This window comes from Canis lupus, chromosome 32 (genome assembly GCF_011100685.1).
Source record: "Canis lupus familiaris isolate Mischka breed German Shepherd chromosome 32, alternate assembly UU_Cfam_GSD_1.0, whole genome shotgun sequence".
NCBI classification, from domain to species: Eukaryota; Metazoa; Chordata; class Mammalia; order Carnivora; family Canidae; genus Canis; species Canis lupus.
This window is the reverse complement of record NC_049253.1, coordinates 26,426,906-26,449,243: the sequence shown is the minus strand read 5'-3', so window position 1 is coordinate 26,449,243 and position 22,338 is coordinate 26,426,906. Positions and strand designations below refer to the sequence as shown.

The following is a 22,338-nucleotide window of genomic DNA, read 5'->3' as shown; positions in this document are numbered from 1 at the left end:
TTGCCTGATTGCTGAGGCTAGGACTTCTAGTCCTATGTTGAATAACAGTGATGAGAGTGAACATCCCTGTTGTGTTCCTGATTTTAGAGGAAAGGCTCTCAATTTTTCCCTTTGAGAATGATATTCACTGTGGGCTTTTAATATATGGCCTTTAAGATGTTGAAGAATGTTCCCTCTATCCATACACTGAAGAGTTTTAATCAGGAATGGATACTGCATTTTGTTAAATGCTTTCTCTGCATCTATTGAGAGAATCATATGGTCCTTGTCTTTTCTTTTATTGATGTGATCTATCATGTTTATTGTTTTATGAGTGTTGAACTACCCTTGCATCCAGGGGACAAATCCCATTGGGTCATGGTGAATAATCTTCTTAATGTACTGTTGGACCCTGTATCTTGGTGAGAATTTTTGCATCCATGTACATCAGGAATATTGGTCTATAATTCTTCTTTTTGGTGGAGTCTTTGTCTGGTTTGGGGAACAAGGTAATGCTGGCCTCATAAATGAGTTTGGAAGTATTCCCTCAATTTTATTCTTTGAAACAGCTTTAGTATAATAGGTATTATTTCTTCTTTAAATGTTTGGTAGAATTCCCCTGGGAAGTCATCTGGCCCTGGACTTTTGTGTCTTGGGAGGTTTTTGAGGACTGCTTCAATTTCTTCACTGGTTATTAGCCTGTTCAGGTTTTCTATTCTTGTTTCAGTTTTGGTAATTGGTAGGTTTTGAGAAATGCATCCATTTCTACCAGATTGCCTAATTTGTTGGCATATAGTTGCTCAGAATACATTTTAAAAATCATTAGTATTTCCTTGATATTGGTTGTTATATCTATCTCCTTTCATTGATGATTTTATTAATTTGAGTCTTTTTTCTTTTTTAATAACTCTTGCTAGGGGTTTATCTATCTTACTAATTCTTTTGAAGAACTAGCTCCTGGTTTCAGTGATCTACAGATCTTCTGGTCTCTATTTCATTGAGTTCTGCTCAAATCTTTATTTTCTCTCTTCTCCTGCTTGGTTTAGGCTTTATTTGCTCTTCTTCCTCTAGTTCCTCTAGGTGCAAGGTTAGCTGGTGTATTTGAGATTTTTTCAATTTTTTGAGAGGCTTGTATTGAGATGTACTTCCTTCTTAGGACTGCTTTTGCTGTTTCCCAAAGATTTTGAATGGTTGTACTTTCATTTTCATTAGTTTTTATAAATCTTTTTAAATTCTTCTCTAATTTCCTGGTTTAGCCATTCATATTCATCTTTTAATAGGATACTCTTTAACCTCTAAGTGTTTGAATTTCTTCCAAATTTCTTCTTGTGATTGAGTTCTAGTTTCAAAGTGGTGTGGTCTGAAAATATGCAGGGGATAATCCCAATTTTTTGTTATCCTTTGAGACCTGATTTGTGACCCAGTATGTGGTCTATTCTGTAGAAAGTTCCATGTGCACTTGAGAAGAATGTGTATTCAGTTGCATTAGGATGGAATATTCTGTATATATCTCTGAAATCCATTTTGTCCAGTGTATCATTCAAGGCCCTTGTTTCTTTTGCCAAGAGGGCCATGTTGAAGTCTCCTACTATTAATGTATTACTATCTATGTATCTCTTTACTTTGGTTATTAATTGATTGATATACTTGGCTGCTCCCACATGAGGGGCATAAATACTCATAATTGTTAGGTCTTCTTGTTGAACAGATCCTTTAAATATGGTATAGTGTCCCTCCTCATCTCATTGCAGTCTTTGGTTTAAAATCTTATTTATCTGATATGAGGATTGCTACCCCAACTTTCTTTTGAGGCTCATTTGCATGGTAAATGGTTCTCCACTCTCTCATTTTCAGTCTGGAGGTGTCCTTAAGTCTAAAATAAATCTTTTGTAGACAGCATATAGATGGGTCTTGTTTTTTTATTTATTCATAAGAGATACAGAGAGTGGCAGAGACATAGTCAGAGGGAGAAGTAGGCTCCCTGTGGAGAACATGATGTGGTACTTGATCTCAGGACCCCAGGATCAGGACCTGAGCCAAAGGCAGATGCTCTACCACTGAGCTATCCAGGCATCCTTGTAGGTTCTTCCTTTTTTTTTTTTTTTTTTTTAATCTATTCCGATACTCTGTGTCTTTTGACTGGATCATTTAGCCCATTCACATTCAGAGTAACAATTGAAAGATATGAGTTTAATGTCATAGTATTACCTATACAGTCCCTGTTTCTGTGGGTTATTTCTTTGGGCTCCTTCCTTTGCTTATAGGGTTCCTCTTAATATTCCTTGCAGAGCTGGTTTGGTGGTCACATATTCTTTCAGTATCTGTCTATCCTGGAAACTCTTTATCTCCTATTCTAAATGACAGCCTTGCTGGATAAAGTATTCTTGGCTGCATGTTTTTCTTGTTTAGTACTCTAAATATATTATGCCAGCCCATTCTGGCCTGCCAGGTCTCTGTGGATAGGTCGGCTGTGAATCTGCTATTTCTCCTCATATGTTATTGTCTCAAGCTGCTTTTAGGATTTTCTCTTTATCTCTGAATTGCAAACCTCACTATTATATGTTAGGGTGTTGATCAGTCTTTGTTGATTTTTTTGGGGGCACCATCTATCTTTTGGATATGTATGCCTGTTTCCTTCACCAGATTAGGGAAGTTCTCAGCTATTATTTGTTCAAATATACTGTGTTCCTCTCTCTCTCTGGGATTCCATCCTCTGGAATCCCAATAAGATGAATATTATTTCTTTTCAAACTGTCATTTATTTCCTGAATCCTCTCCTCATGGGTTCTTAATTGTTTTTCTCTTTTTTTCCTCAGTTTCATTCCTTTCCATCAACATGTCTTCTATGTCACTCACTCACTCTTCTACCTCATTAACCCTAGCAGTTAGAGCATCCGGTTTAGCCTGCATCTCAGTTAAAGTATTTTTAATTTCAGCCTGATTAGATCTCAATTCTACAGTAAGAGAATCTCTAGAGACCTTTATGCTTTTTTCACCAGAGCCACCAGTAATTTTATAATTGTACCTCTGAGTTGTATCTCTGATGTGCTACTTAAATCCCTATCAGTTATGTCTGTGGCAGGGAGTATTTCTTCCAGTTCTTTCTTTTGTGGTGAATTCTTCCTTTTAGTCATTTTGTCCAGTGCAGAATGGCTTTTTGAGTGAACAAAGTCAAAACTATAAACTACAACCAAAGTAAAATACATCCTAGAAAATTCCAAAGAGATAGGGACCAGAAAATAAAAGAAAAAGAAAACAAAACAAAAAGACCATGAAAGTGAAAAACAAAACCAAAAAAATAGTAAAAATTAAAAAAACAAAAAGGTGGGGAGAAGACGTGGGCAAAATTAAAATAGTCTCACAGAATGGACCTCAAAGGTGATCCCCTTGGTTCTGAGTGTATTTTGTTCTATATGTTATGAGATACTAAATTCCAAATTTATATAAACCAGCAAAACTTATAGAGAGACACAACAGCAACCACAAAGACAGAAACAAGATAAAAGAGTGGGGCAGAGTGGGAAGGAGAAGAGAATATAGTTTCACATAATGGACCAATACTTTGCTCCATTGGTTCTGAGTGTATTTCGATCTGTATGTTGGAAAGTACTAACTTCCACATTTATAAAACAAAACAAGTCAAAAAACCCCACTATAACTTACATATCTACAAAAATTAAATTGAAGTCATTGAAAGGAATCCAAAAATGAAGAATATATCTAAGACATGTAATTATAAAAATATGACTGTCAAAAAGGAAAACACTTAAAAATGAGGAGTTGATAAAATATTATAGTTAAGGCAGGAAAAGAGAAAAAATATTGGAAAATTTTAACCTGAAAGATAAATGAATCATTAGGAAAAAACCTTGAGTTCTATGTACTATTTTCCCTCAGTCCTGGATCTTTCCAGTGCTGCTTGGTCAGTAAACTTGCTGTTCCCCTGTTCTTCCAGATGATCTTCTGGGGGAGGGGCTTGTTTCGCTGATTCTCAGGTGTCTGTGCCTGGGCAGAGATGCCCTGCCCCTTGCCAGGTGGCAGGGCTCCATGTAAAGCTGTTTGTACTTTGAGGCCTTTGTTCCATAGAGGCTGGGCCTCTTTCAAGTGAAAGGAGAAAAAGGAAAAATGACAGGGGTCAGATCTGCTGCCCTGGAGCGAAGAGCTCCCTGTGTCTATGGCACTGCAGTCTCAGTGCACACTGGCTTAGATTCTCCTGCAGGTGGATGTGAGGGCACGGATTTGTACAGATTGAAGTGCACCTGGCAGTAGGAGAGGTTTCACCGGTTTGATCCCTCCCCGTTCTGCCTGTCCGTGAAGGAAGGGAGGATTGCCTGCTTCTGTCCTCTTATGGGCTCTTGGGTACAGAGAACTCAGCTGCTAGCCTGCGTATCCCACCCGCATCTCCCAGGTGCCCCAGGAGGGGTGCTGCTTTCCGCCATCCAACCACAGTTGAAAAAGAAAGAAAGCTGTGAGCTTTCTCCCTGGCACCCCTATTCTGCTTCTCCAGGAATATTGAGACTTCACTGCCCCTCCTGTGATCCTGCTCAGTTTCCCCCCTAAGCGCTTTTCAGTCAGGGAAGACAATTGCAGGCACAGATTTCTAAAGTTCTGGATTGCACAGCTGTGCTGCTTTCCTGCAGTGGCTTTCCAAGGCTCCATCCCCCAAAATTTATCTTCCAATATATCCCCTCCCTTCCTCTTCTCTGCCTTCCTACCTTGTCAGAAGCAATCACTTTTCTCTCTGTAGCATTCTCAGCTATTCTCTCTTTACATCTCAGGTTGAATTCATAGATGTTCAGGATGGTTTGAAAGTTATCCAACTAAATTTGGGGGACCAGGTGAAATGAAGATCCCTACTCTTCTGTCATCTTGCCTCTCAAATCTATTTTTAAAAATTTTAATTCCAGTGTACTTAACATACAATGTTATATTAGTTTCAGGTATACAATATAATGATTCATCAATTCCTTACCTTACTTAGTGTTCATCAAGGTAAGTGTCATTTAATCTTAACCAAAATTTTATATACAGTTATTAATATTTGAGGATTAAGTTAAATAACTTTATGAAATCATACTCAGCAAATAGTGGCTCTCAAGTTGGAATTTAGGCAGTTTTTAAAAGAAATAGCACCAATAAAAGGATAGAAATGTACTTACCCTGATTATATCTAGTTCTTATTTAGAAAAAAATCATTTGCCTCAATATCAAAATGAATACGTTATATATTTATATCTATGAGAATATCTTGCTGTTAATCTGTTGACTAAAATCCTATTTGTGAGCCATTTAACACATTAAAGTCATTTTGATGAATTTCATAAGGTGTTGCCTGTTATTAGGACAATAGCTCTTTATTCATGTTATCTACAACTTGTGAAATAGAGAGGGATAGGCAAATAAGCTGATAATGTCAACAAGGAAAAGACAGTAGTATCCTTCCTTATGTGGAGAGGTTCTTATACCATTCATAAGGATTTTATAATTTGGAAATTCAGTATTTTAAAACAAGTTAAGTAAATGTATTTTATGTGAGAGTTGCTATGTACACTAAATTCCATAACACTGAATTTATTATGGAGGTTGTGTAAGCTAGTATTTAATACATGTCTCAATGCCTGAGGTGGATAGTCATATCAAAAATAATAATATGAGAGAGGTGGGGCAAGAAGACAGAGCAATAGGGATCTTCAACTTACCTGGTCCCACCAACTTAACCTAGATAACTTTAAAATCATCCTGAACACCTACGAATCCGACCTGAGATTTAAAGAGAGAACAGCTGGAACACTACAGAGAGAAGGATTTTTGCATCTAGGAAGGTAGGTAGGCAGAAAAAAATAAAATAAAAAAGAATCCAGTGGGGAGGGGCCCTGCGAGGAGCCAGGCTAAGGCCAGGTGGTGAGAGCCTCCGGACAGGAAAGCCCAGCCCCAGAGAAGCAGGAACCTTAAAAATCTGCACTGGATTCTTCCCGGACGGAAAGGCGCTCAGCGGGGAACTCGAACTTGAGCAGGATCGCAGGAGGGGCAGTGGGGCCTCCTGGCTCCCGGGGTCACTAACAGGGGAGGTGCGCCCGGGGGAGAGCGCCCCACACCCCGCGGCCGAGCTCCGGAAAGGGCTGGAGCGCCCGGCGGGGCCTCGGGGAGAAGCCGGGGGTCAGGCGGGGGCTCCTGGCGGAGGGGGCTGCGCCCTGCTGCCTTTAGGAGCCTCGGGCCAGGAGCACAATTCCAGGAGTGCAGGCCCTGGACCCCAGGACGCCGGGGGACACAGCCGGGATCCTGAGCTCCTCTAGGACAGGCGGAGGCGAGGATTCTCCTGCCGCCGGGTGCCCCCAAGGTGTGCAGTTTAGCCCCCCTCTCCCGCCCCAGGAGCATCTAGGCCAGTGCGGACTGGGAGCTGCGGGTGGTTATTGGGGGAACTGACTCCAGGGCTAGAGTCCTGGCCGCCACCAGTGTTGTTCCTCCTTGTGTCACTCTGTGTCTGTGAGGGGCGGGGCGCCAGGGAACAGGAGCCTCATGGGGTCAACAGTTCCCACTGAGCCATCCACCTGGCAGGGGGCAGGGCAGCTCCCCCAGGTGCACACACCTGAGAATCAGCACAGCAGGCCCCTTCCCCAGAAGACCAACTGGATGAACAGGCAAAGAGCAAGTTCTTGACCCAGCAGCACTGGAAAGCTCCAGGGGAAGTCAAGGGATTTACAGTATATAGAACCAGAGGGTACTCCTCCCCCCCTTTTTTCCTTTTTCCGGTACAACTTATTTTAAATTAGACTAAAAATTTCCAATATTTTTTCTCTTTCTCCACCTTAACTACAATATTTTACCACTGCTTCATTTTAAAATTTCCTCCTTATTGGCTTTCATATTTCATATTTTATATTTCTACAATTACACGTCTTATATTTTCCACTTCTAGATTCCCTCCAACATACTCAATTTAATTTTTGGGAGATACATGAGATATGGGTTGTTTTGTTTTGTTTTGTTTGTGTTTCTTGTTTTCTCTGCCTCATTTTGTTCTACAATAGTGGAAGTTAATACCTTCTAAAATGACCAGCATGCACCCAGAACCAAGTGGTATTCCATACTGGTTCATTCCATGAGATTATATTCTCTCTTCATTCTCATTCTGCCCCTCTCTTTTATCTCATTTATGTTTTGGTGGTCAATGGTGGGGCTCTTTACACGTATTTCTGGTTTATATAAATTTGGGACTGAGCATCTTCTAACATACAAAACTTAATAGACTCAGAAACATGAGGATCGCCCTCTAGGACCCCTCAGGTAGACTACATTCTCCCTCCACTACAACTTTTTCGCCACCACCATCTCCCAGTTCCACCCCTTTATTTTCTTCTTTTTTCTTTACTTTTTTTCTTTTTTTACTCTTTTTTTCATTTTCCTTTTCTTCTTCTTTGGGATTCCTGGCTTTTTATTTTTTACTACTTTGTTTTAAAATTTGTTTTTCATTTGTTTTATTTTGTTCTGATCTTTGTTTTAATTTTCTGGTCTCTGACCTCATCAGAATCATCTAGGGTGAAATTTACTTAGGTCATGGTTGATATTCTTGACTCAGCCCACTCATACAGCCACTCTGCACTGAGCAAAATTATTAGAAGGAAGAACTCACCACAAAAGAATCAGAAATAGTACTCTCTGCCACAGTTACAGAATATGGATTATAATTCAATGTTAGAAAGCCAATTCATAAGAACAATTATAAAGCTACTGGTGGCTCTGGAAAAAGCATAAAGGATTCAAAGGACTTCATGACTGCAGAATTTATATCTAATCAGGCCGAAATTCATAATCAACTAAATGAGATGCAATCCAAACTGGATGTCCTAACGATGAGGGTTAATGAGGTGGAAGAGAGTGAGCGACATAGAAGACAAGTTGATGGCAAGGAAGGAAACTGAGGAAGAAAGGAAAACAAAAGACCACGAGGAAAGGCTTCAGGAAATAAATGATAGCCTGAGAAGGAAAAATCTATGTATAATTGGCGTTCCAGAGAGTGCCGAGAGGGACAGAGGGTCAGAAAGCATATTTGAACAAATCATAGCTGAGAACTTCCCTAATTTGGGGAGGGAAACAGGCATTCAGATCCAGGAGATAGAGAGGTCCCCCCTCAAAATCAATAAAAAACGTTCAATACCTCAATGTTTAATAGTGAAACCTGCAAATTCCAAAGACAAAGAGAAAATCCTTAAAGCAGTGAGAGACAAGAGATTCTTAACTTACATGGGGAAATATTAGATTCACAGGAGACCTCTCCACAGAGACTGGCAGGCCAGAAAGGGCAGTCATGATATATTCAGGGTACTAAATGAGAAGAATATACAGCTAAGAATACTTTATCCAGCAACACTGTCATTCAGAACAGAAGGAGAGAGAAACACCTTCCAGGATAGGCAGAAACTGAAAGAATATGCGACCACCAAACCAGTTCTGCAAGAAATATTATGGGGGACCCTGTAAAAGAAAGAGGGAGCCCAAAGAAACAATCCACAAAAGCAGGGACTGGATACGTATTACGATGACAGTAAATTCATATCTTTCCATAGTTACTCTGAATGTGAATGGGCTAAATGATCTCATCAAATGATGCAGGGTTTCAGACTGGATAAAAAGCAAGACCCATCCATATGCTGTCTCCCAGACTCTTTTGAGACCTAAGGACACCTCTCGCCTGAAAATGAAAGGTTGGTAGACCATTTACCATTCAAATGGTCTTCAAAAGAAAGCTGAGGTAGCAATCCTCATATCAGATAAAGTAAAATTTATCCCGTTATCCCAAAGACTGTAGTAAGAGATGAAGAGGGACACTATAGCATACTTAAAGGGTCTATCCAACAAGAAGACCTAACAATCATGAATATTTATGCCCCTAATGTGGGAGCTGCCAAGTATATCAATCCATTAATAACCAAAGTAAAGACATACTTAAATAATAATACACTAATACTGGGAGACTTCAACACTGCACTTTCTGTAAACGACAGGTTTTCTAAGCTGAGCATCACCAAAGAAACAAGGACCATAAATGATACTCTGGACCAGATGGATTTCACAGATGCATACAGAACTTTCCATCCAAATGCAACTGAATACACATTCTTCTAAGTGCACATGGAACTTTCTCCAGAATAGAGCTTACTGGGTCACAAATCAGGTCTCAACTGATACCAAAATATTGGGGTTGTCCCCTACATATTTTCAGACCACAATGTTTTGAAACTAGACCTCAATCACAAGAAGAAATTTGGAAGAAACTCAAACATGTGGAGGCTAATGACCATCCTACTAAAAGATGAATGGGTCAACCAGGAAATTAGAGAAGAATTTAGAAGATTCATGGAAACTAATGAAAATGAAGATATAACCGTTCAAAATCTTTGGGATAGAGCAAAAGCGGTCCTAGGAGAGAAATGCATTGCAATACAAGCCTCCCTCAAAAAATTGGAAAAACTCAAATACACAAGCTAACCTCACATCTAAAGGAATTGGAGAAAGAACAGCAAATAAAACCTACACCAAGCAGAAAAAGAAAGATAATAAAGATTCGAGCAGAACTCAATGAAATAGAGACCAGAAGAACTGTAGAACAGATCAACAAAACCAGGAGCTGGTTCTTTGAAAGAATTAATAAGATAGATAAACACCCAGTCAGCCTTATTAAAAAGAAAACAGAAAAGACTCAAATTACTAAAATCGTGAATGAAAGAGGAGGGATCACAACCAATACCATGGGAATAAAACGATTTAAAAATGTATTATGAGCAGCTATCTGCCAACAAATTAGGCAATCTAGAAGAAATGGATGCATTTCTGGAAAACCACAAATTACCAAAATTGGAACAGGAAGAAATAGAAAAGCTGAACAGGCCAACAACCAGGGAGGAAATTGAAGCAGTCATCAAAAACCTCCCAAGACACAAAAGTCCAGGGCCAGATGGCTTCCCAGGGGAATTCTATCAAACGTTTAAGGAAGAAATAATAGGTATTATTTCAGTTCTGAAGGGTAGAAAGGGACAAAATACTTCCAAACTCGTTTTATGAGGCCAGAATTACCTTGATTCCAAAACCAGACAAAGACCTCACCAAAGGAGAATTATAGACCAATATCCCTGATGAACACAGATGCAAAAATTCTCAACATGATATTAGCCAATAGGATCTAAGAGTACATTAAGAAGATTATTCACCATGACTAAGTGGTATTTATCCCCGGGATGCAAGGGTGGTTCAACACTGGTAAAACAATCAATGTGATCACATCAACAAGAGAAAAAACAAGAATGATATGATCCTTTCAATAGATGCAGAGAAACCATTTGACAAAATACAGTATCCATTCCTGATTAAAACTCTTCAGAGTGTAGGGATAGAGGGAACATTCCTCAGCAACCTAGAAGTCATCTATAAAAAGTCTACAGCAAATATCATTCACAGTGGGGAAAACTGAGAGCCTTTTCCCCTAGGATCAGGAAAACGACAGGGATGTCCACTCTCACCACTGTTATTCAACATAGTACTAGAAGCCCTAGCCTCAGCAATCAGGCAACAAAAAGAAAGAAAAGAAGAAGAAGCCAAACTCTTCCTCTTTGCAGATGACATGATACTCTATACAGAAAACCCAAAGGACTCTATTCCAAGATAGAGAACTCATATAGCAATTCAGCAATGTCACAGGATACAAAATCAATGCCCAGAAATTAGTAGCATTTCTATACACTAACAGTGAGACTGAAGAAAGAGAGATTAAGGAATCAATCCCATTTACAATTGCACCCAAAACCATAAGATACCCAGGAATAAACCTAACCGAAGAGGTAAAGGATCTATACTCTAAAAAATATAGAACACTTCTGAAAGAAATTGAGGGAGACACAAAGAGATTGAAAAATATTCCATGCTCATTGATTGGAAGAATTAATATCATGAAAATGTCAATGCTACCCAAGGCAGTTTATACATTAATGCAATAACTATCAAAATACCATGGACTTTCTTCAGAGAGTTGGAACAAATCATCTTAAGATTTGTGTGGAATCAGAAAAGACCCCGAATACTCAGGGGAATATTGAAAAAGAAAACCAGAGCTGGGGACATCACAATGCTGAATTTCAAGTTGTACTACAAAGCTGTGTCAAGATACATCTATGAAGGCAAGGGAAACAAAAGCAAAAATGAACTATTGATACTTAATCAGGATAAAAAGCTTCTGCACAGCAAAAGAAACAGTCAACAAAACTAAAGACAACCAACAGAATGGGAGAAGATACTTGCAAATGACATATCAGATAAATGCTAGTATCCAAGATCTATAAAAAACTTATTAAACTCAACACCCATGAAATAAACAATCCACTCATGAAATGGGCAAAAGTCATGAACAGAAATTTCACCGAAGAAGACGTACACATCGCCAACAAGCACATGAGAAAATGGTCTGCATCACTTCCCATCAGGGAAATACAAATCAAAATCCCAATGAGATACCACTTTACACCTGTGAGAATGGTGAAAATTAACAGACAGGAAACAAATTCTGGAGAAGATGTGGAGAAAGGGGAACCCTCTTGCACTGTTGGTGGGAATGTGAATTGGTACAGCCACTCTGGAAAGCTGTGTAAACATTCCTCAAAGAGTTAAAAATAGAGCTACCCTACTACCCAGCAATTACACTACTGGGGATTTACCCCAAAGATACAGATCCAGGAAAAGCTGAGACACCTGCACCCCAATGTTTAAAGCAACAATGTCCACAATAGCCAGACTGTGGAAGGAGCCTCGGTGTCCATTGAAAGATGAATAGATAAAGAAGGTGTGGTATGTATATGTATGTATGTATGTGTGTGTATATATATATGTATATATATGTATGTAAGTATATATAATATATGTGTATATATACTTACATACGTACATATATACTGTGGAATATTAGCCATTAGAAAGGACAAATACCCATTATTTGCTTCAACGTGGTTGGAGCTGGAGGGTATTATGCTGAGTGAAGTAAGTCAATCGGAGAAGGACAATCATTATATTTTATTATATGGACAATCATTATTATATGGTTTCACTCATACGGGGAATATAAAAAATAGTGAAAGAGATTATAGGGGAAAGGAGAGAAAATGCGTGGGTCAAATCAGAGAGTGTGACAACACTTGAGAGACTCCTAACTCTGAGAAACAAACAAGGGGTAGTGGAAGGGGTGGTGGGCTGGGGGATGGGGTGACTGGGTGACAAGCACTGATGGAGGCACTTGACAGGATGGGCATTGAGTGGTATAATGTATGTTGGCAAATGGAACTCCAATAAAAAATATACATAATAAAAAACAAAAAAGTAGATAAATAAAAATAAAAACAATAGAAAAAATAATAATATGAAGTTGAGCTCTTTATCTATTCATTATTGATGGACACTTAGATTGTTCCATACCTTAGCTATTATGGATAATGCTATTGTAAACATTGGGGTACAGATATCTCTTTGAGATGATGTTTTCTTTTCCTTTGGATGTATTTCCAGAAATGGAGTTCCTAGATCATATGGTAACTTTATTTTTGATTTCTTGAAGAAACTGCATACTTTTTCCCATAGTGTCTGTACCAGTTTACATTCCCACTATCAGTGTATAAAGGTTTCTTTTCTTCACAGTCTTGACAACACTTGTTATCTTTTGACTTTTTACTAATAGCCATCCCAACTGGTGTGATGTGATATCTCTTGTGGTTTTGATTTACATTTCCCTGATGATTAGTGATGTTGAGCACCTTTTCATGTACTGGTTGGCTATTTTTTATCTTTTGGGGGAAAAATGTCTATTTAGGCTTTTTGTGAATTTTATATCGGTTCATTATTATTTTCTATTGAGTTGTATGAGTTCCTTATATATTTTGGATATTAAACCCTTATAAGTTATGTTATTTTAAAATATTTTCTCCTATCCCATAGTTTGCCTTTTCATTGGTGATTGTTTACTTTTTTTTACAGAAGCTTTTCACTTAGAAATAGTCACATTTGTTTATTTTTGCTTATATTGGTTTTGCTTTTGTTACGAAATCCAAAAAGTCAATGCCAAGACTAATGTCAAGGAGCTTATTACCCCTATTCTTTTTTGTATGATTTTTCACTTTCAGTCCTTTGAGATGGTTTTTTGTACGCTATAAGATGGGCCTATCCTTTCTGCATTGTATATGCTTGGACTCTTTGTCAAAAATTAATTGCTCACATATGATGGTTTTATTTCTGGGCCCTTTATTCTGTACATTGATCCATGTGTCTGTGTTTATGCCAATGCCATACTATTTGATTACTATAGCTTTGTACTATAGTTTGAAATCAGGAAATGTGACACTTCCAGTTTTGTTCTTTGTCAAGATTGCTTTGGCTAGTTGGGGTCTTTTGTGGTTCTTTTGTGGAATTGTTTTTTGTATTTCTGTGAAAAACACCATATAATTTTGATAGGGATTATATTGTTAGTATGGACATTTTAACAATATTAATTCTTCCAATCTATCAACGCATTTATTTATGCCTTCTTCAACTCCCTTAATTAGTGTCTTATGGTTTTCAGTGTAGTAATCTTTCACTTCCTTGGTTAAATTTATTTCTAAGTATTTTATCCTTTTTGATGATATTATAAGTGGGATTGTTTTCTTCATTTCACTTTTTGATAGTTCATTGTAGTTTGGCCTCGGGTCTCATAAAGACCTTTTAAGCATGATGACCAGGGTATTAATCAAGGTAACATATTAGCAAAGAGTTGAAAGTGATTAGGGAGCAAGATATACGAATATTTAAGAGAAGTATAACTACAAAGACTGTGGGGTAAAGGCCCTGGGACTGCAGTGTGCCTGCACGTATATTAGCAATGGCAAGAGATCCTTTGTAGAATCAGCCGAGTGAAGAAGAATTCAGCACAAGGTGAAGTTAGGTGGACAGGTGAACATAGGGAGACCCTTAATGAGGGAACAGAGTAAGGTCATATCATAAGGAAACTGATGAGCTATTGGGAAAATATCAACTTTATGGCTAGAAGAATGATCATGACCAATGCCACTTATGTCTTCCTGTATCATTCTGGTTACCATGTGGAAAGTAGCTGTGGGTTTTTGTTTATTTTGTTTTTGTTTGATTTTTTTTTTTTTTTGAGAGAAGCAGGTGAGAATAGGCAAAAGCAGGAGACTGTTAAGTATTAGAGTAACTCAAGTTAGGGTTGATGCAATTTGCAGTTTGTTCCAAGGTATTAGTAAGGAAGGTAGTAGGAAGTGATCAGATTTTGTATACAATTTGAAGGTAATAAGGACAGAATTTGCTTATGTAATTTATGTGAGGTATGGAGAAGCTAAGGATGACTATCAAGGTTTTGAGCTTCAAAGTGATTACAGGATTAAGTTACCTAAATTTAACACTATTAATTAGAATTTATTTTCTATGGTAGAGAATTTTTGAATGACATTAAGAGTTTCTCATTTTCAATGGAAAATTTATAAAAAACTACATTTAAGCATTTGTATTAATTTTTATTTATCTATTTTAATAGTTCTTGCCAGTAGCTTCAGTCCATATCGTGAAGGAAGATTTATAGAAAGGCGACTGCGATCCTCATCTGAAGGAACTGCAGGGAGTAGCAGAATGGTTTTGAAACCAAAAGATGGAAATGTAGAAGAAGTAAATAGTCTAAGAAAGCAAAGAGCAGGTTCATCATCTTCAAAAATGAACAGCATGGTAAGTATACATAAATACTTGCATTAATAAAATAATTATGTATGTGAACTGAGATATTGATGCCTCTTGCAATATGAAAACAGATTGACAAAAAAAACAGACTAAAGAATAGATATTTCATATTTGAAGGGAAAATCGGTCTCCTTAGTTGATGTCTCAAGTTAGGCTTGTTTTCACTTGATACTCTTTTTTTTTTTTAAGATTTTATTTATTTATTCATGAGAGTCACAGAGAGAGAGGCATAGACACAGGCAGGGGGAGAAGCAGGCTCCATGCAGGGAGCCCGATGTGGGACTCGATCCCAGGTCTCCAGGATCACACACCCTGGACTGAAGGTGGTGCTAAATCGCTGAGCCACTGGGGCTGCCCTCGCTTGAGACTCTTATGTGTCATGACAGATACTATCACACCATGACGGTTGCCCTTAATTCCTATTATCCTTGCTTCCATAGAAAGTTTAATATTTTCTCTTTAGAAAAAGACCTTGAAATGCACAAGCTAAGAAAAAAAGCTGATCATGAGGATATCCTTCCTAACCATTATTTTACACCATCTTTCTCTACCCTCTAGCAACTCTAAAAAATGTCCATTTATAAACCACACTTAGGTTAGTACCATCCATTCATCCCTTGGTGGAACCTACTCTGCCTGTCCTTTTATAGTTGCCTATCTACACAGGATGAGGAGCCTTTGGGGTCAAGAAAAAATACCCATCCAAAGCTTGACACATTCTAGGTAAACAAGATTCTGGATTCCTGGTCCAAACTGCAGGAGCCTTCAGATAAGGGTGAAGGTAGTGTGTGTATAGAGGAGTCAGGTCTGAGCTTGCACTTGGGGGCTTTGGTGTCTTAGAGGTATGTGCATGATGCTCTTTCACAGTGAGAGATAAAGCCAGGTTGGGAAGAGGTGAGGAGTGGACTGCAGCCCAGGAGGTCCAGAAAGCCTCAGGTCTCACAAATATTGGGGTGGGCTTGACTTTTGGAGTTCTCTTTGCTCACTTTCTCACAGATGTTTACTTTTTCAGCAATATTTTTGCCTCTTGGTACTTAACAGTGTTTCCTAAAAATGATCTATCTACCTGTCTACCTACCTACCTACCTTTCTATTCATGGATATGTGTGAAAAATGCTCAAAACTAAATTACTTGTATATTTTATCTCTATATATTTTAGATGATTTGATTTCAAATGAAAATAGGTCATCCAATTTTGACAATTGTATCGTGAAGAAGTATTAAATTACTGAGGCAGCACTGAGTGATAGCAGAACCATTGTGCTTGAAGTACTAGCAGTTAGGTCAGGTTTTGACAAATCTTAATCTTGGGCAAATCTGTAACTACAAAACAATAAATGATAGTGGGCTTTTTGTTTCCAGTATACTAAAGACTGATTGTGTTTATATTTGTATATAGAGAAAAGTCCTGTTGCGTTTTGTTTGTTTTTTTTGTTTTTGTTTTTGTTTTTTTTTTTTTGAGAGAGAAAGAGAGAGTACTTGTGCATGGGTGAGGTTAGGGGGGAGCTGGAGGGAGGGGCAGAGGGAGAGAGAATCTTCTGCAGGCCCCATGCCCTTTGTGGAGGGCTCAATCTCATGACCCTGAGATCATGACTTGAGCCGAAATCAAGAGTCAGATGATCAACAAACTGAGCCACCCAGGTGCCCCATACTTGCTATTTTTAAGTGCAAGAATATGTTAAAAAAGATTTCCAGTTGGTGCAGCATTGAAAGTTATGGCTAATGACTTGTATGAAACATTTGTCTTCATAAAATTTTCATTTTTTCCTTCAAAGAGATGTATTTATATTAATAATTGTACACTAGGCATTAGATTTCCCCAAAGTTAGGCCTTTAACATATTCTTAATCATGTTTTTTATAATATATTTAAATAATTCTCACTGTAACATTACAAATTACTCTTCTTCCCAGATCCAGTTTCAAGATTTAAAATAAAAATGTCAGAACAGAAAAAAGCAACTTTGTTCTTTTATTTGAGGCTTTTTGTACAATTTTCAGTGTTCCTGTAACTGTGGTGCTATAGATCTTCCACTAGATGGCAGGGATACATCATTGCCATGGTTGAGGAAGGGCTATCATTGTAAGAACAGAAAGTTGGTTAAAATATTATATGTGTTCATTGGATTTACAGGTCACACTTTTGAAATAAATACTGACACTTGCATTTCCATATGAAACCTACCAAACATTATTTTATGACTTCACTGTTTTCTTTTGGATTTAACAATGAATATCCTTTTAATTCACAGTGTAATCATGAATTCAAAATGCGTAAAATACATTCTTTAATTCATAGCAAAATAAGGAACAAATGTTAGGACTCTTCAGTAATTTTAGTTACATGTGAAAAAATGACAAATACTTAAGAAATTATAGCTTTATGTGTGAACAGTGACACACATTTTCTATATTCTTCTAAAATAATTCAAGCAAATGTATTTAAAAAAATTCATTCAAAATTCAGTTATTCTTTCCTTTTAGTGCAATAATAATAGTAATATGTATTTTTAATACTTATTTGGACCAAGGGACTGTTCTTAATGCTTCATATGTATTATCATATCCAGTCCTAAACTATTATACTATGAACAAAGTGATGCTGTTATTAATCCCATTTGTAAAAGAGGACAAGAAAGCATTGAGAGGATAAGCAACTTGCCTCAAAATACCGATAGTAGGTGGCAGAGATAGGATTTATTTTATTTTATTTTTAAAAAAGATTATATTTATTTATTCATGAGAGACACAGAGAGAGAAGGCAGAGACACAGGCACAGGGAGAAGCAGGCTCCATGCAGGGAGCCCGATGTGGGACTTGATCCCTGGTCTCCAAGATCATGCCCTGGGCCAAAGGCAGGTGCTAAACTGCTGAGTCATCCAGGGATCCCCCAGAGAAAGGATTTAGATTTGGATTCTACCTTTGTTGTTGTTGTTTTTTCTGTCTAACTTTAAACCCTAGATGATTTGTGGGAAATGTAATAGATTTAAAATTATTCTTATTTTCTTTGCATTATTTCTGTGTAATGAAGTTAACACAGTTAATGCAGCCAATACGTGCTGCAGGTGGAGGCTGCAACCTTCTGTAAGGGATACTTTTAAAAAAGAAACAAAATTAAAAAAAAAAAAATTTAGTGCTGGACTGAAAATGTGGTAGTATTTATTGATATGCTAATGAATGGTATCCACATCTTAACTGAAAGATATCTCATCTAGAAAGGAACTTTGGCACACAAAAAAAGATATTCAAATTTAGAAGGAACCAGAGTATTTTGTCTAGTTCTTGGGGATATAAGTTTACCTATAGAATATGGCTTTATTTATTAAGATGCTAAGGATTTCTGAGTGACCAAAGGTATATTCTAATAAGTTAGATTCCAGTGTTTTCTGTATATTTGAATGGGGATATTTCAATTTGAAGGGAGAGGGGAGGATATATTAATAACTCTTGGCTTCAGTGGCTCAGAAGAAATTGGAGTTGGCTTAAATTATTACAGGAAACCAAAATATATCTGGAAATAATTTGTTAAGCATTCACATTTATTATATATATTCAAGCTGCTTTAAAGATTTTCCTTCATTTTCCTCTATTGAGTTATTTTCTTGATAAAATAACACAGTCCAAATATTTTAAAAAGATTTTCTTGAAATAGGCTTTCTTTTTAGAAACTTTCCCTTCAGAATGTGGTATATAAATGAATAAATTTAGGATTTGTCATGATTTCTCCAGCTGTTTTACACGATGACATTTAACTCCATATATATTTGTAAGATCACCCTGCTCTAAAAAAATTTATTAATGTGAGGATATATTCATATGTAATGGACATTCGTATGTAATGGACAATACAATGGCTCTGGCATTATTACAGAAAGGAAAGTGGCTGAATGTATGAATAAAGATAAGCTAGGATATGTGATAGCAAATAACCTGCAAATCTTAGTGACTTAAACATTTTTTTAAAGTTTTTTTTAAAATTTTTATTTATTTATGATAATCACACAGAGAGAGAGAGAGAGGCAGAGACACAGGCAGAGGGAGAAGCAGGCTCCATGCACCGGGAGCCCGATGTGGGATTCGATCCCGGGTCTCCGGGATCGCGCCCTGGGCCAAAGGCAGGCGCCACCCAGGGATCCCCTTAGTGACTTTTTTTTTAAAGATTTTATTTATTTATTCACGAGACACACACACACACACACACACACACACAGAGAGAGAGAGAGAGAGAGAGAGAGAGAGAGAGAGCAGACATAGGCAGAGGGAAAAGCAGGTTCCATGCAGGAAGCCCGATGTGGGACTCGATCCTAGGACTCCAGGATCACGCCCTGAGCCAAAGGCTCAACTGCTGAGCCACCCAGGCCTCCCTTAGTGACTTTTATAATACGGATTTATTTCTCACTCAAGTTATATGTTTGTTGTGGAAGATTCTGGGAGTTCCCTTTAATGTCTCATTCTGTGTCCAGGCTGTTCAGCCAGCTAACATTGCAAATATTGCCCTTTATCATGGCAAGAAAGAGATCTCTGGAGGTTCTCATTGCAGTAGTAAATGCTTTGACCTGTGAGAGACACATTTCACTTTCTCTCATAATTTATTAACTAGATCTAATCACTTGGCCCAAATTAGGCACAAAAGGCTCTAGGAAGTACAGTCTCTTCCTTGTGTCTGGAAGGTTTAGACTCAGACACATTTGGTGGACACTAATGACTATCATATTCTCAAAAAACTTAGTGTATCTCAGTTCTTTTAATTAACTGAGATTTCCTACTTGTCTTCTCCCTTCCTTTTAATGGACTGTTATTTATGCCTCACATTGAGCTGGTTGTGGTGGTTGAGAAAGATTAAGACATCCTTGAAATTTCTCTTATTTTCAGTTTGGTGTCCTGCTGCCCTTTTGTAGGAACTGTGAATGGGGTAGTAAAAACAAAAAACAAACAAAACAACCTCTAGTACTTCTTTGATGGAAGAATGGACCATTTATTTTGAGGAAAAAAAAAAAGTTACTTGCAGATTATTAGCTTCTCATGTCATATTTTAATTCTTGGCATGTTGAAATCCAGAATTTAGGTATTACTGACAATAGTTAAGTAGTCTAAGACTAATTAAGCCCTATGTTAAGTAGCCAAGCACTTTGCTGTGCATTCACTTTCCTTTTGGGGCCTACTGTTCTCTCCTTTATTAGCTTATTCTTTATTGATTCACTTATTTATCTAATTATTCACAGTTTCTTTAAATAAATATTTCTTGAGAACCTACTCTGAAGATACAAAGTTGAAAAACACAGGCCTGGAAGATATTAGAGTTCTAGGTTGGGAGACATTAACATGATCTTGTCAATGTAAAAGATTTAACAATTCTGACTATTTTAAAATTCACAATGGGGGTGGTGTTTGATCCTGACACATTCAGGATGTGTGAATTCCTGTACACCTAATTTATTTTATTTTATTTTTTTTGTACACCTAATTTATATGGAGTCTAGCTTGCATATTTAATTGACATTATTAAATGTATAAACAACTTAAACATTTTTCTAATATCTACCACTGAGACCTAGCTGAAGGAACTCTAAGAGGCAGTGGGAAAAAAAAGTACATTCATGTTCAAAGAATCCATTCAAAACACCCCACTTTTACCATCTACCAGGCAAATGAACTCACTGGCCTGTTGGTATATGTACTTTCACACTTATATTCTGTGGCATGGAAGTTGTTGGAGCTCAAAATTAAGAGCAAAGGAAGGATCATAATTAGAAGATCTAGTTCAATGAATGTTTCCTCCCAATTCTGAAATCCTAAATGAGACTTTCAAGTACGTAAAAAATGTTATTGGCTTTTGAGAGTTAAAATAATGATCTCAGCTTTTAGTTTAACTCATTGTCAATGGAATTAAAGATAATGGCAAACTACAAGGACATTTACTGAGAAAAGGGAGCCATTAATATTTGTAAGGAAATGGAGACACACAAATCATTCTTCTTAATCCTCATGCATTTTAAGAAGGAAAATCACAAGTATCACACATTAAACATTGAATTACATTTGTTGATAACTAGTAATTAATTATAGACTAATACCCTAATCCATAATGCCTTTATTGATTTTTCTAGTTACTAATGATACCTATCAATGTCTATTTTGTATCGCATATATGGTACCCACTATTTAGTTATTTGAATGAATAGGTTTAATTTTGCCTATTAAACCTCATTCATTTAAATGGAAGAAGTTTTGTACATATTAGCATTTCTTAGAGCATTTAGTATACTGCCTGGTATATAATAAATATGGGTGAATTAAAGATATAATTGTTGATTAGGTTGTGACATATGCTCATATAGATATGAATTAAAGCCTTTAGTACAATCATTATATGTGGTGTGTTCATACACGTTTTTGATATTTTAATTTCTTTTACAAATGTTCACCTGTTTTTATGATCACTGTTTGATACAGCTCTGACTTTTGATGCTAAGTCCCTAATCAAGATCATACCAATTATGACATTTTCCCAGTAGAAACGTAATTCATTTTAGGATTGTCAGCCTATGGAATAGTTTAATAGTTTCCAGGATCATATCAGTACCATAGTTATGGACAGACCATATAGGGAGGAAAATAAATAGTCAATTATTAGAAATAGTTTTTGGAGAACCTATTAAAAATACAAGTTCTTGGTCAAATATGTCCAAAGTGATATTTTAAAAACTCCCTTGCATATTTTATCAAGACTGATTCATTTCATTTTTTGTAAACTTGCAGATTCAGAATTGCCTTTAAGAAAGCATAATTGGATAAAATATTCCATTCATTTTTTTCTAGTTTTGAGGATGAGTCATTTTCATTTAGAAGCTGTCACAGTTTGTATGTTTGGTGCGCAGAATTATGAATAGCTTATTCATTGAGTTAACTCACTTAGTGACTTGAAGACCACTTTGAGTAAATAAAGTTGCAGTATCGTAATTATTACCACTGGTCTTCATGCAGTACACATGAGATGTGCCTAGCACTTAAGTTTTCCTTTGTGATTTTTTTTTCTGAATGTGTCTTGATCCATAAGGACCATTTTAACAAAATATCCCAAACTCAGTAGCTTATAAATGACAGAAATTTGTATCTCACAGGTCTGGAGGCTTGGAAATCCAAGATAAAGTTGCCAGCGTTGTTTCTGGTTTATAACCAGCACCCTTTTAATGTGTCTCCCATGACAGAAGGGGCTAGGGAGCTGTCAGGAATCTCTTTTATACAGTCGATAATCCCATTCAGGAGGGCTCCACCCTTATTAAGCACCTCCCAGAGGCTCCATGTCCTAATACCATCATTTCAGTATTTCAACATATGAGTTTTAGGAGAACCCAGACATTCAGAACACAACAATAAACAATAATGTTGTTAGCAATATTTAATTATATATGTTTAAAACCTTTATTAAGAATAGTACATATTTCATTCTATTCCGATTTATCAAGAAAATGAGAAGAACAGTAGTAGAAGGCAATTAAAGATTTTTTTTCAGGGCAGCCCTGGTGGCGCAGCGGTTTAGCGCCACCTGCAGCCCAGGGTGTGATCCTGGAGACTGGGGATCGAGTCCCACATCAGGCTCCT

The 22,338-nt window shown here is 37.2% G+C and overlaps 1 protein-coding gene across 4 annotated transcripts in view; it reads left to right on the top strand.

Annotated features, from left to right (window-relative positions):
• CCSER1 (coiled-coil serine rich protein 1) overlaps positions 1-22,338 on the top strand; it is a 1,364,327-nt gene that overhangs the window by 150,143 nt on the left and 1,191,846 nt on the right. For all 4 annotated transcript variants that reach the window (XM_038582134.1, XM_038582135.1, XM_038582136.1 and 1 more), the window contains exon 3: positions 14,540-14,724. In XM_038582134.1, the coding sequence (XP_038438062.1) occupies positions 14,540-14,724 (185 nt within the window). The remainder of the gene's footprint in view (positions 1-14,539; positions 14,725-22,338) is intronic.